Consider the following 12,848-nt stretch of genomic DNA (forward strand, 5'->3'; position numbering starts at 1 on the left):
ATTCAAATTAAAAATTAAATTAATCCAATAAATTTGAAAATTTGAATAATCTTGAGTAAATCTTAATTTCTAAATAATTTTTCATCCAATCAATTTATGAATGAAAAAAAATTTTTTTTTTAAATAATGAATAATTAATAATATTCAAAATGTATAATTTAATGAGTTCTCATTTTTATTTATTTGAAAATCAGAAAAAAATAGATAGAACAAATTCGCATTCAAAATACACACCAACAATGTCAACAGCTGATTGGGATGGCTGCAAGATAATACGCAGAGTATTAAGAGTGCGCAAAGTAATACTTTGCGCACTAGAGCGGAAAAGTGATTCTTTGCGTTCTGTAATCAGTGCAGGAATGGTCACTTTTCAAGGTAACTGTAGGAAAAACAAATTTTCGCGATTTTTTCAATTTCATAAAAAAAAATTTCCTCCTCATCCTCCAAGCCGGAAACTTTTTCAGCACTACTGGAATATCGATGATGACATTCTATGAATAATTTTGTGGTTAAATTATAAATTGCATTTTACACATTTTGGCAATGCTGTAATTTCCTCGGATGGAGGGCGAATTCTCAACTTATATGACCGTCTGGTTCTTGGTTCGAATGGCATATATATGCATTTGATCATCTCATCAATTCACGCACAAGCAGAAAGCTCATGTGAGCATAATCCGCAATAAAAAATCACATAAATATCAAGTTTTTAGCCGGTGTCAATTAACAAAATATTCAAGTAAAATACTAGGAAGAAATTAATATGCACTACATAAATCAAAGTTGTAAGGAAAAACAACACAAATGACAATTAAACATATATATCTTATTCACTTTTTACAAAAACTGTATAAAATGTCTTTGCACGTTAAAGAATACAATACAGTACAATACATGACTTGTTTTCAAATTACATCTATCAATAAATAATTATGTATATAAATTTGCCAATACATAATTCAATATAAACTGAACGTAATGTACACATTATACTGTAACGTACAAAAAGAGAATATTCACTCATTCATATTCAAAATAATTTAGTCATTATTGTCGATGTAATTTGTGACTTTATTGAACTTAAGTTGTGACTCAACTTAAGTTGAGTCTTTTGTCCACCGCACGATAACTAATCGCTTCATGAGATCAAACAATTTAGTATTTACAAAAAATCTCCATTTCTAATCATTTAAGTAATCAGGTCAATTCAATTAATATTATCCTAAATTATAGATTTTGATGGAATGTGACAATATTCATAATAAAAAATAATGTTAAACAATACAACTAATCCTTACAAAATTATTTCCTTAACAAATAAAACAAATCCAAAGTGATACACTTGGAATTTCAATTGGCTACCTAATATGTTATAAATTTTGATCAGAAGCAATGTTGATCTATCATCTATATTTATATGATGAAAACGATTGATACTGAACTGTGCAAGTCGAGGAGCTGGGTAGGAGTTTATTAAAGAGTATTTTATCCACCTTCATATAATTCTAATATATTTTGAACCAGAGTTATGAGAAGATGGCTCTTCTACACTTCAGCACTAGAGAATTATCTTGTTTAGATTTCTTGTAAGAAACAAATCAGGGAATGCATCTCAAAACTGGCTAATTACGTTCAAAACATGTAAACTAGTCCCAACATTATTTATTGCAGAGCAATAAATGCTAATGAATAACGCAGTATAATAACGGTTGATTTTGTGAATTTTTCATTTCAACACAACCAGATAATAATCTGATAGCAAAACAATTCAACTATATAAGTATGTACCAAACTAAAATGTTCAACTGTTTTCAGAAACAAAACACCCTTTTTCAATGTTAGGATTTTTTAGACAATGTTTAAAACATACTTTCTGTATTTTCAAATAAATATGTACTTAACTAGAATTTACAACTGTTTTCAGAAACAAAAATACCCTTTTTAAAGTTGGGATTTTTGTAGGCAATAGGGCCTTAGGCCATTTACGATGAAAAATATCGTAATACACATAAATTTCCTCGTGGGGAGTATTTGTCACGGAAAAACTACTTACACTACTCATAACACTATACTTACATACTTCACAACATTTTCACAATGTATGTGGAAATACACCTTTCATCAGCACCATTCTACAATAACTTACAATATTTTTAGTACACATTTCACTACACCTAACATATACACTCGGGTTCTCAACACTTGACAATAACTATCATTTGGATAAAATGAACAATATTGGTCATTGATTCAAAATTTGAGATATTCTTCGATATTATTTACTTCTTCACCATACGCCTTGAACTTTGGAAGGTTTATGTTCGATATCGTTCTATTACGTTTTACGAACACATTGACTAAATCATCGAGTTTAATATAATTTATTTCCAATAGGGATTCCACAAAATTTGACAACAGGAGATACAACGAAGGAAGACAAATATAGAAATAATTTTTTAGGTCGTTAACGTAGATATAAACTACGGTACCTATTAGTATCTATTTACAAATGGCAGGGATACATCAAATCGTACAGCCTTAACATTATCAGTCTATACAAAATTGTTTTGTTTAAATGCAAAATAAATTGTACATGTATGCAAATAATTCCTCACATTTTACAAATTATAAATTCCCCATCTGGTGCATATTCAGATCACTATTATGAGCCGAAGCAGACCTGCAACAAATAATATTTTTATATTAATATCAACTAGATTTGTAGAATAGAAGTAAATAGATTTCAAATAAGTTGTCAGCTTATCAATATTGAAGTTATTGTAGTTCATTAGACAAATGGAACAAGAAATTGTAAGTCAAAACTATTTTGAAATTACTGACTTGAATTAATGAAGGTTCCGCACTTTGAAATTGGAAAGAATTCAACAGAGACACATAGATTTGAAATAATGAAGTACCTAATGAATATGAATTCAATGTTTTTTCCAAGAAGAAAATAAAACGTTAAAATAAATAAGTAGTTTCCAAAACAAAGAACAGAGAATTAATTCAAATACAGAGTCTTCAAGGTTTATAAGTAGAGTATAAAAAACAATGAACTCATTATCAACTGTTATTGTGTAAGATAATATAATGTATCACATATCATATAATCAAAAACTCCCAGTCATTAGGGACGATATTATTTATTGTTAGAACATATAATAACATGGAAATTTATATACTGCTATCTCGCAAGAAGACCTGAATTTAAATGTTGGCTGTAAAAGTTTTCCAAGGAGTGATAAAAAATGTGAAAGGAATGATAAAATTGAATATTTTGTGAAATTAATTTAAATATATCCGGATTCTAATTTTCTAACTTGTACTTTTGAAATTGAGTAATATAAATAGTAAGCTACATGTCGACACTGGTTCGTGAGAGTGGCAGTTCCTCCACCACAACTTTCAACACAGCTTGTCTATAGTCTCACCACGAAGTCCAAAATTTAAATGCATGAATACATACAAAGTACAATTCACAGAAGTTTGGTATTGGTGGAATCACCTACCAAGGATGTGATATTGTGGAGTTGGTTGGCAGAGGATAATGGTCATCCTCTTCCTCATCGCTGTTGTCATCGCCGTAGATATCAGCCAGCTTTCGAAACCGCGGACCAAACGTCGGGAGGTAATCGAAGTTCAAATCTCCCTCATCAGTACCTAAAAAAGCAATAAAACGTCCAGTCAGCAAAAACTACTTCATTTATTTGATTTACATAAAATATGTGAATATTTTTAAGAGTGTAAAAAGGTATTTTACTTTATAAATATGTATAGGAAAACAGTAATTAAACGTCTTCTGTTCCAATTATTCAGTCTTCAAGCATTCTGAGAGTGAGCGATTTTGTTCCAACATTGTATTTATTTGAACGAAGATTAGTTTATTTCAAGAGTTTTTTTTAAATGATAACAAACAATTTAAAAGAGCTATGGGTCAATAATAGAAAATAAATGGAGAAGAAATTGTGCTCTTTTGTATCAAGAATCTGATCGATATTGCATATTTCACAGAAGCATGAAAATATCCACTTGTTTGTAAATTTCACCTGAAACTAGTGATGTAAAATTCCCGGGAATTTAAGATCGAGGAAATATTCCCAGGGAATTTAAGGGAAATATTCCCAAAAATCATAAATTCCCAGGAATTTATGGGAACTTAAGGAAATTTATGATTTATTTTATAAAAAATTACCGAAAAAGACGTTTTTTGTTACACATGATCTCAATCACCTGTTATACAACAGATTTATGTAAGAAATATAAGGATGAATAACTTACAAATTGTAGTAAGTTCAAAGAAAATAGTAATTTGAAGTTCATAGACTGAAAGAAGAAATGAGCACTTAATAAATCATTTAATTGCACCACTATTATCATACTACTTTCATGTCTTACAAGTTGAATAAGATTATTTTACTTACTAATACATGCCTTTAAATCAGGTAAACGAAGTCAACAAAGTATTGAGTGTAATTTAACTTTCATTGCATGATTTTATTCAATTTCTCCGCACAAAAATAATTGACCCCCTAAATAAGGATTACAGTTAGAATATAAATCCAAAAATTAGAAATTATAAAATACAGTAAAATAGGCTAAACTAAAACAAGGAGCATACTCGAGTTTTATTCAATATTAAAAAGAAAATAATTCCACAGCTCACAACCTTTCAAGAGTCATTGAGGCTCACTTAACATGTAATAAGATACTAGTCCAGGCAACGAATGCTCAAAAAATATAGAGGGAAAAGTTTGGAACCCAATTTTTGACCTCGCAGTCCTTTTAAGGATAGTAAGCTGAGTAAGCCTATAAATAGTCTTCACTCCTATCATACTCAACACTAAAACTGCTATAAAAATTGATGGAAAGCATAAAATGATGAAATAATACATTAAATTGAAGAGAATTGAATGCTCTACAACTCACTGTCTTTTAAATACTCCTATAGTCCAGTCAATGAAATATTATAGAGAGAAAATTTTGGAACACAATTTTTGACCCCGTAGCTCTTCTCTTAAGGATAGTAAGGGAGTAATCATATTAAAAGTCCTCACTCTCTTTTTGTGTAAAAAAAATTACATTTTTTCGATGCATTGTTGTTGAGTAATAAGCCCTGAAAGTGCAAAAAATTAGAAGAATAACTTGAAATCTTTTCAAACATTTTACAATTTTAAAAGTGAATATCCCAAAAACTAAAGAAGATATCACAAAACTCTACTGTACAAAACTTGTAGGAAATTTATCCAGCTTCATTTTTACTCAGTTAGCCATGTCGCTGAAATGCATTGTTTCCCAGTTACATGCGTGTCAGCCAGAAATGAAAAAATGCAATTTTTTAACTACCCTCATCACTTAAGCTCAAGGAGTAGGGATGAGGACTTTTGATATGTTCACCTTCTAACTAGTTCGAACAAAGCTGCGAAGTCAAATATTGTGTTCCAAACATTCCCTCCTAATTTCCTTAACAATTGATCTATTGTTGTTAAACTGAAGATTTCACACTCAATACTATAACGGCTGCAACAATCGTTGGGAGATGCGTAAAATAATGAGACCATAGATGAAATTGAAGAGAATATAATGCTCTATGAGCCCATGATTAGCACGGATTTCAATGAATCGTTAAAAAGTTATAAGGCCAAAAAGATGAAAAAATCGGAGCCGGAAGGGTTTTTCTTCAAAATGTGATACCTTAGAGAGCTCATACCTAGAAAACTAGGTACGCCGAAAGGCGCATATTGTTCGAGATATATATATAAAAATATGGCACTTTCAAACCACCCCCACCACCTTAGCACAGGGTATAGGAGTGAGAACTTTTGATATGTTTACCCCCTTACTACTCTTAAAAGAGCTATGGGGTCAAAAATTGTGTTCCAAAATTTTCCCTCTATAATATTTCATTGACTGGACTATAGGAGTATTTAAAAGACAGTGAGTGAGTGAGCAAAAACAGGCTCAAAGAATGATGATTTATTGATTATATTAATGTAAAATATGAGTGGGATTGATCAATTTCAATCAACATTTTTATAAATTCCCTTAAGTTCCCATAAATTCCCAAAATTTCTTGGACTCGGAAATATTGCCAAATCATAAGTTCCTTCCCACTGGGAATATTCCCGATCCACATCACTACCTGAAACGAAAACTACGAACTTATAAAAAATGTACATAAAATAGGAGGTGTAGTTTCAAGTCAGGTACATAATAATACGTTTACTGACCGGAAGCTAGAGAAGATAATGAGCCAGTGGTGTTTCCATCTCCCTCGTAAGCGTAATGTCTCACGTCGTCGAACGGATTCGTTTCCGGGTCGTTATCGACAATTCTCTTCTTGTCATCTAGGAACCCACATATGTCTGGTGGATCTGCAACATCAAAACCAAATTACAGTTTCCAAGTAACTATCTCTATTAATTTCAAATTCTTCAAGAGATAATTCATTGAATATTATTAGTAATTGATAAAGTTAATTGAGAATATTTTCATTGAGGATGGAGCTCATCCAACATACAAACTGGCTAAATTATATTTGTAAACATTTTTTATATTTGTTTAACAAACTCATAATAGATTGAGAGTGAATGAAAAATGAATCACGTTAGTTTCAACATCGGTGTCAACAGAAGGTTTTGAATTAAATGGTCTAGTTGAATCAATGGCGATGAAAAATGCTTGCGTTGTAATTTCGACTGAAGAAACAACTGCCCAACGCCTTTAATTCAAACAAAGTTTTCAAACCGTTGTGCTTGCTAAAATATCAAATACATACATATATATATATATATATATAGCACATAACAGAAGACACTTTAAAGTTTGTAATATAAATTAAAACAGGAGACACAAGATATAGATTGAAAACACTTAAAAACTTGCATTAGAAATGTGTGTATATATATATATATATATATATATATATATATTATATATATATATATATAAAAATGAAAGAATAATGAAGAATGAGAAAATAATTTTTTTTTCATTCATAACTCAAGATGTGTATTTTGCTAACTGATGTATTATTTTTTTCTGAATTCGAATGGCTGAATCGTCGATAACTAATACGATTTTCTATAATCGAAAATAATTTTCATAAATTAAACAGAAATATTATAAATAAGGTGTAGATTTTGAGAGAATCGTGCTGAATCTAATATCATATTCTAACTTCATGACCTGGCACCATGAGATATAATTTACAACGATTCCGAAATGACAACGTGTAGATCCAACACAATGTAGATAGCAACTTGTTACTCTACTTCTTCAACTATTTGTTTTCCACTAGTATTGTAGGAAAATATTTAAAAAAGATTAAGTTGGTGCCAACTTTTTTATAGCACTCATAAACTGTTTCAATCCTGTTATTTTGGCGAAAAATATGAATGATTATGATAGCACACAAGAAAATCACAAAATCAATTGTTATAATGTGTATTATGTAACTTATAGTTTTGTTCAATAAATGAATAGAATATGGATGAAATAATATAAATAATAAAATAATATACAGTGAATATGAATAATTAGGTTCAAGTAATTGTTTAGAAACAGACCAGCAATGCCACCATTTGCACAGTGACCATTGATGGTGGGTTGGCTGTAGTTGAGCCTGAGCACATTGAGGTCATAGCTGGTCATGTCGCCCTCTCCACCCCCTTCGTCCTCGTAGTTGATGATGTTCTCCCTGATGTCGTCTGTGTCCTTGTACAGGTTGTCCGCCTTTCCGCGGTGGATCACAACGAACAGTAGTAGGACTGAAATCATCAACACGCAATCATTAGATGCCAATTCTCAACACTCATATAGACGATTTTGTAACTAATGTTTTTGTATTTGCAGGTTCAATTTGGTTTCAAAACAAAAATCAGGATGACAATGATGATAGATGAATGAACCCACAGTTTCAAGTGGATTGCGAACCACAAGGAAACGATTTTAAAAATTCTTTCTTGTGTTGTCGGCTCCTCTAGTTACCCGTCCAGTTTTGTTCATTGTCAACACTTTTAATCAATCAACATTTTCATATTTATTTTTGATTGGGAGTTTTAATTGGTAAACTCTTCAAAAGGTTTACAGGAGTATAATTATGTATGAGGAAGGCCGCATCCAATTAAATCCACATTTTTCGTAACGTACACATTTTTTGTTGCTTTTAATTGGAACTGCATCATTCAAGCTACACATTCGTAAGAAAAATTCAGTTTGATACAGTTTCGGTTTGAGATAAAGTTTGGTTGGAGAATAAGATCGTGAAAATTATTTCAAATTATCAATACTTCATTGCGTAACCTCTATTAAGGTTGTCTAGTCCAGTCAATAGAAGCATGAAAAAGGGGGTGTTCTTGCAATTTATATTGTAGTTCTGATTTTTTAATACTGTATACTGTTTGGATACATAATTGAAGTCCAGAACCAATTTTTGAATGCAAGATTTCCTTGTGCTAAATACAAGGGAATATGGTGGCCCATAAACCTCGTATTTTCGGTTCATTTTCCAGTTTTCATCTCTTACCCCCAAATCCACTCATCGCACAGAAAAATTTTCTTTCGCCTTTTTTTAGATTATATAATTCTGAATAAAATTAGATCATTCGGAGCTCTCTATCTTCAATGAGTACTGAGTTACAATTTTTCAAAAATGAGTAGAATTTCAAAAAAGATCAATTTTGATGAATTTCATTTTTCAATCAACAATATTTTCCGATTGTCACAATTCAAGTGTATTATTACTAGATCAGTTAGAGTACTACTGAGACCAGTTAGAGTACTCTATCTTATATAGATTATATAGATATATAATTCGAAATCCCTCTGGGCATAATTTTGTGCTCTACAACCTGAGACCAGTTAGAGTACTCTATCTTATATAGATTTCCAAGTATACCAGAAAATGCACCTTGCATTTTGGAAAACACCTAATTTTCAGTTTCAACTTCATTGTCCTCACATTAAGATTTCTCACGATGATATAAGTTCATAAGATCATGTTCTATGAGAATCACCCGTTGGATACACTCAATTTGATGGACAGGCGCGCATTAGGACACCTAAAGGATCAAATTCTGAAACAGTAATAACTTCAACTTTTGACACAATGATCGGATCTCCTCGTACTACAGCTCATTCTCCTTGGCTCGGTTCAAACTGGAATAGATCAGCAGTTCGTTTAAGCCAGGCACTCAGTCGTAGATTAGCGTTAAACGTAGATGGTGCTTAACTTAGATGGTGTATTGCGGCGTGCATCTACTTACGCAGCAGCGTGAGCATGCAGATTAGGATGGCGATGATGAAGCTGTTATCGACTCCGAACGTGACAGCGACGGCGGTACCCCGGTTGCAACCGATGTCGACACCTTCGGCCAGGGAGGGCGCTCCCAATTGGTAGAGCTGGCCGTTGAAGGTGAGGTTGGTGACGCAGCCGCTGTAGCCCATGTTGAGTGGCTTGTGCGTCCAGTTCATGAGCCCGGCCACCACATCCAGGTCCATGTAGGTGCCTCCCAGCTGCAGCGGCTCGTTCACGTTGAGCAGCTCGTTGGGGCCGCGTGGAGTGCTCAGACTCAGGCACGACGACAGTTTGCAGTCGTCTACTTGCAGTTCCACGCTCTGCACAACACAACAAATTGCCATTTACGTAATAGCAATACAACAAATAGACACATTATAAACACTACTAATGCAAATATGGCTGTTGAATACAGAATACAGGAACAGCTTAAATAAAAATTAATGGAATATTTTATAGAAAATGCGTATCACCCTAAAAGGAATAGCCTAGATAAACATAAATTAAATATTTTATAGAAAATGCGTATCACCTTATACTAAAATTAGACTTTCACAATAATATAATTATTTCAAGAGTTTAATAAATGAAAATCAACGTTTTAAAGGGGTTATTATTGAATGTTAGTAAAAAACGTATTCAACAACTTATGTATTAAGCTCGGATATTACCAACCACCTAAAACTCTATAGCGTACCTACGTTAGCATATGTACAATAGCACCTTTCAGTATAATAAGCCAACTAAGGACAAAAACCTCTACTTCCGGAGGTATATAGAAGGTTGGCATTTCATTTTTTCATAATTTTTATTGTTTAAGTACTGGTCTATTCAATCTAACTGTGATTAAATGACGGTTGAATATCATGATAATCAATGAGAGAAGCAGATGAAGTCTTTGATCACCAACTAAATAGGTTCAATTTAATAGGCGTGTGTGAAACCGAACCTAAGAGTTCACATATTAAGCATTTTCATCCAGTTTCATAAAATAATAGCCACATATTATAATTGAAATTTGAAATATTTAAAATGATCTAATCTATTAAAATAGCATAATAGCTCACAATATAAACTTACATAACTCGTATTCTTTATACAAATTATTAACTATTCTAGTCTCCATATTTCCATTTTCAATTAAATATTTCATTTCCATTACAACACTATACTTTTCTATGATGTTTCTATAATTTATGCTTCAAGTAGACTAATTTAAATTGATTACATTAGTTATTTACCAATTCAATTATTCACTCAATTCAATCATAATTTATTAAACTGTAGTTTTCACAAAATAATGTGCTACTTCAGTAAATTAGTAATTGAATATTTATTTATAAGTTCAGTGCAGTTATACTGGAATGCTCACCTGAAAATCACCACTTACAAGTTACAGTACTTGAAATAGCCAATACCTGTTAGTACTTCCTATAGCTGAGACTGTTATGATAAAATGACGATAAACTCACTTTTCTTGTCCAGTAGATATCAACCCTGTGCATGGCGCCATCGGTGATCTTGATTTGTCGATGCTCCACCTTGACTGTTCCTGTGCCGAAGTCGACCAATAACACCGGGTAACCGTTTCTCAGTTCCAAAGCCATGAAATCTGCAAGCAGACAGCAAAATTAGATTGCTGGTATTCGAAATTAACAACTTACAAAATTAAAAGTAGACGAAAATAATTTCATTTAGTTGATCAGACAAAGGCAGAGCACGAACTGACCAATATTTATTATGACTTCTAAGATAAAAGTGGAGGTAAAGACAATGGGAGGATAAGCAAGAGGAGAACGACAGGGAAAATAAGAGGAAGAACGTGCAAAACAGGAGTACTAGAGAAGAGCAAAATAAGAAAGAGAAGGTCAGGAGGAGGAATCAAAGAATGAGAAAAATCAGGAGAAAACGAAAAATTATATCCTTCAAATGAGAAGTATTATCAGAATATTGAGAGGTCAAGGAGTGGAACTCTGCGAGGAAACATGCAGTAGAGCAAAATCATTGTTGTGACAATACCTTGCACTAATGGAGGTGATGTTACAGATGTGGGCCCAATGTAGAAAACCAGGCCATTCTCTTTATTTGGTCTGAGCTCCATTCCTAGATGCGAGTTCTGACAGGACTGAAGAGTCGGGTACAGGGCCCAGCCTTCTCCCCAGAACCCAATTCCAGATATCTCACAAAGCGGACCACTAAAGCCATCCATACATTCACACCTACGAAATACACACGTTACAAGTTAGTAATCACAATTTAGAATAGTTCTCTAAACCAATTAAAATGATAAAATCATAATATTCTACTTAAAACTACAGTAAAAAATTAATGTTGAATTTGAAAAGAATAAGTAATTTTGAATCCTATATTACATTAAATGGTGTTGTTAAACGAGTTCAATGTTTTTATTTTATTATTAAAATGTTACAATGATTTATGATGTCTCAATCGCATGTTGATCAATATTAATTGGTTTTTATTATTAAATTTTACAATTATTTATGAAGTTTCAATCACATGTTGAATGATATATAACAATGATTTATTATGTTTCAATCGCTTGTTGGAAAATATGTTGAGACCAATCGGTTATCAAATTTTATCTGGTATTCTATCATGTTTCATAATAAAATATATCTTACATTGAATAGAAGGTACCTATGTATTCTATCTGTCTTGTTTGAAACCCCGTTCAGAAATCCATGTACTGTTTTTTTTTTTAATTAAATATCATTTCTAGATTCAAGTGGAATTGAAAATATACAAACTTAATTAAATACTGGTTTACTAAGAAATACAAGTCGTATAAAGAAACGACTCAAGTTTAATACCAAGTGGATTAGTGCATTAATTCTCTTAACATAAAAACAACTTTTCAATGAAATGATTAAATGGTAGTTTATTATGATACTAACTTGTCTCCGTTCATAGTTCCTCCATTGAGGCAGACTTTCGTGGGCTCGACTGGTATATCACAGTTGCAGAAGGGCGTGACAACAGCCTTCACGCCGACAAACGACGACCGATTGGTGTAAGTTGCCACCATCATACTGTCTTTGAACAGAAAGTTCTTACACGAGCTCTCACAGAAGCGCTTCTCTTCAGCACACTCGTCAATGTTCACCATCAATATTTTCACTTTCAGCGAATCTTCCATCTAGAAAGAAAATGATAAATTTCAATCATTCAATCAAATCTATAAAAAAATTATATGGGAAATTGATGATGAAAAATTAAAAACTGTTAAGTATTATTTAAAAGTTGATTATTTGAATTAATGTTAAGATGCTCACTTGAATATCATTAATAAATCAATAGAAAATTCATTTACTCATGGATGAACTAATAGAGACAACTTGGTTGAAAATCAGCAGATTCAGAAGCAAAATTTAGCAGAAATCAAGATCAGTATTCTCTGGAGAACATTTCTCCTGGAGGAAAACGGCAAAAAAGCTTTATGGATAGAGAATCTATTGAAGTTTCCAATTTTGAAACCAGCTTGAATTTAAGTATTATCAAAGCCTTGATATTATGGAAAGCTCATATCACA

The 12,848-nt window shown here is 32.1% G+C and overlaps 1 protein-coding gene across 1 annotated transcript in view; it reads right to left on the minus strand.

Moving 5' to 3' along the window:
• Positions 1-805: 805 nt before the first annotated feature.
• Positions 806-12,848, minus strand: part of LOC111062315 (DE-cadherin) — a 93,260-nt gene continuing 81,217 nt past the window's right edge. Inside the window, exons 17-24 of the mRNA XM_039427354.1 lie at positions 12,214-12,455; positions 11,318-11,517; positions 10,771-10,910; positions 9,267-9,618; positions 7,569-7,769; positions 6,231-6,374; positions 3,513-3,663; positions 806-2,680 (exon numbers count right to left, since the gene is read on the minus strand). Of these exons, the coding sequence (XP_039283288.1) occupies positions 2,626-2,680; positions 3,513-3,663; positions 6,231-6,374; positions 7,569-7,769; positions 9,267-9,618; positions 10,771-10,910; positions 11,318-11,517; positions 12,214-12,455 (1,485 nt within the window). The 3' untranslated portion in view covers positions 806-2,625. The remainder of the gene's footprint in view (positions 2,681-3,512; positions 3,664-6,230; positions 6,375-7,568; positions 7,770-9,266; positions 9,619-10,770; positions 10,911-11,317; positions 11,518-12,213; positions 12,456-12,848) is intronic.

The sequence above is a fragment of the Nilaparvata lugens genome, chromosome 4, assembly GCF_014356525.2.
Source record: "Nilaparvata lugens isolate BPH chromosome 4, ASM1435652v1, whole genome shotgun sequence".
NCBI lineage: Eukaryota > Metazoa > Arthropoda > Insecta > Hemiptera > Delphacidae > Nilaparvata > Nilaparvata lugens.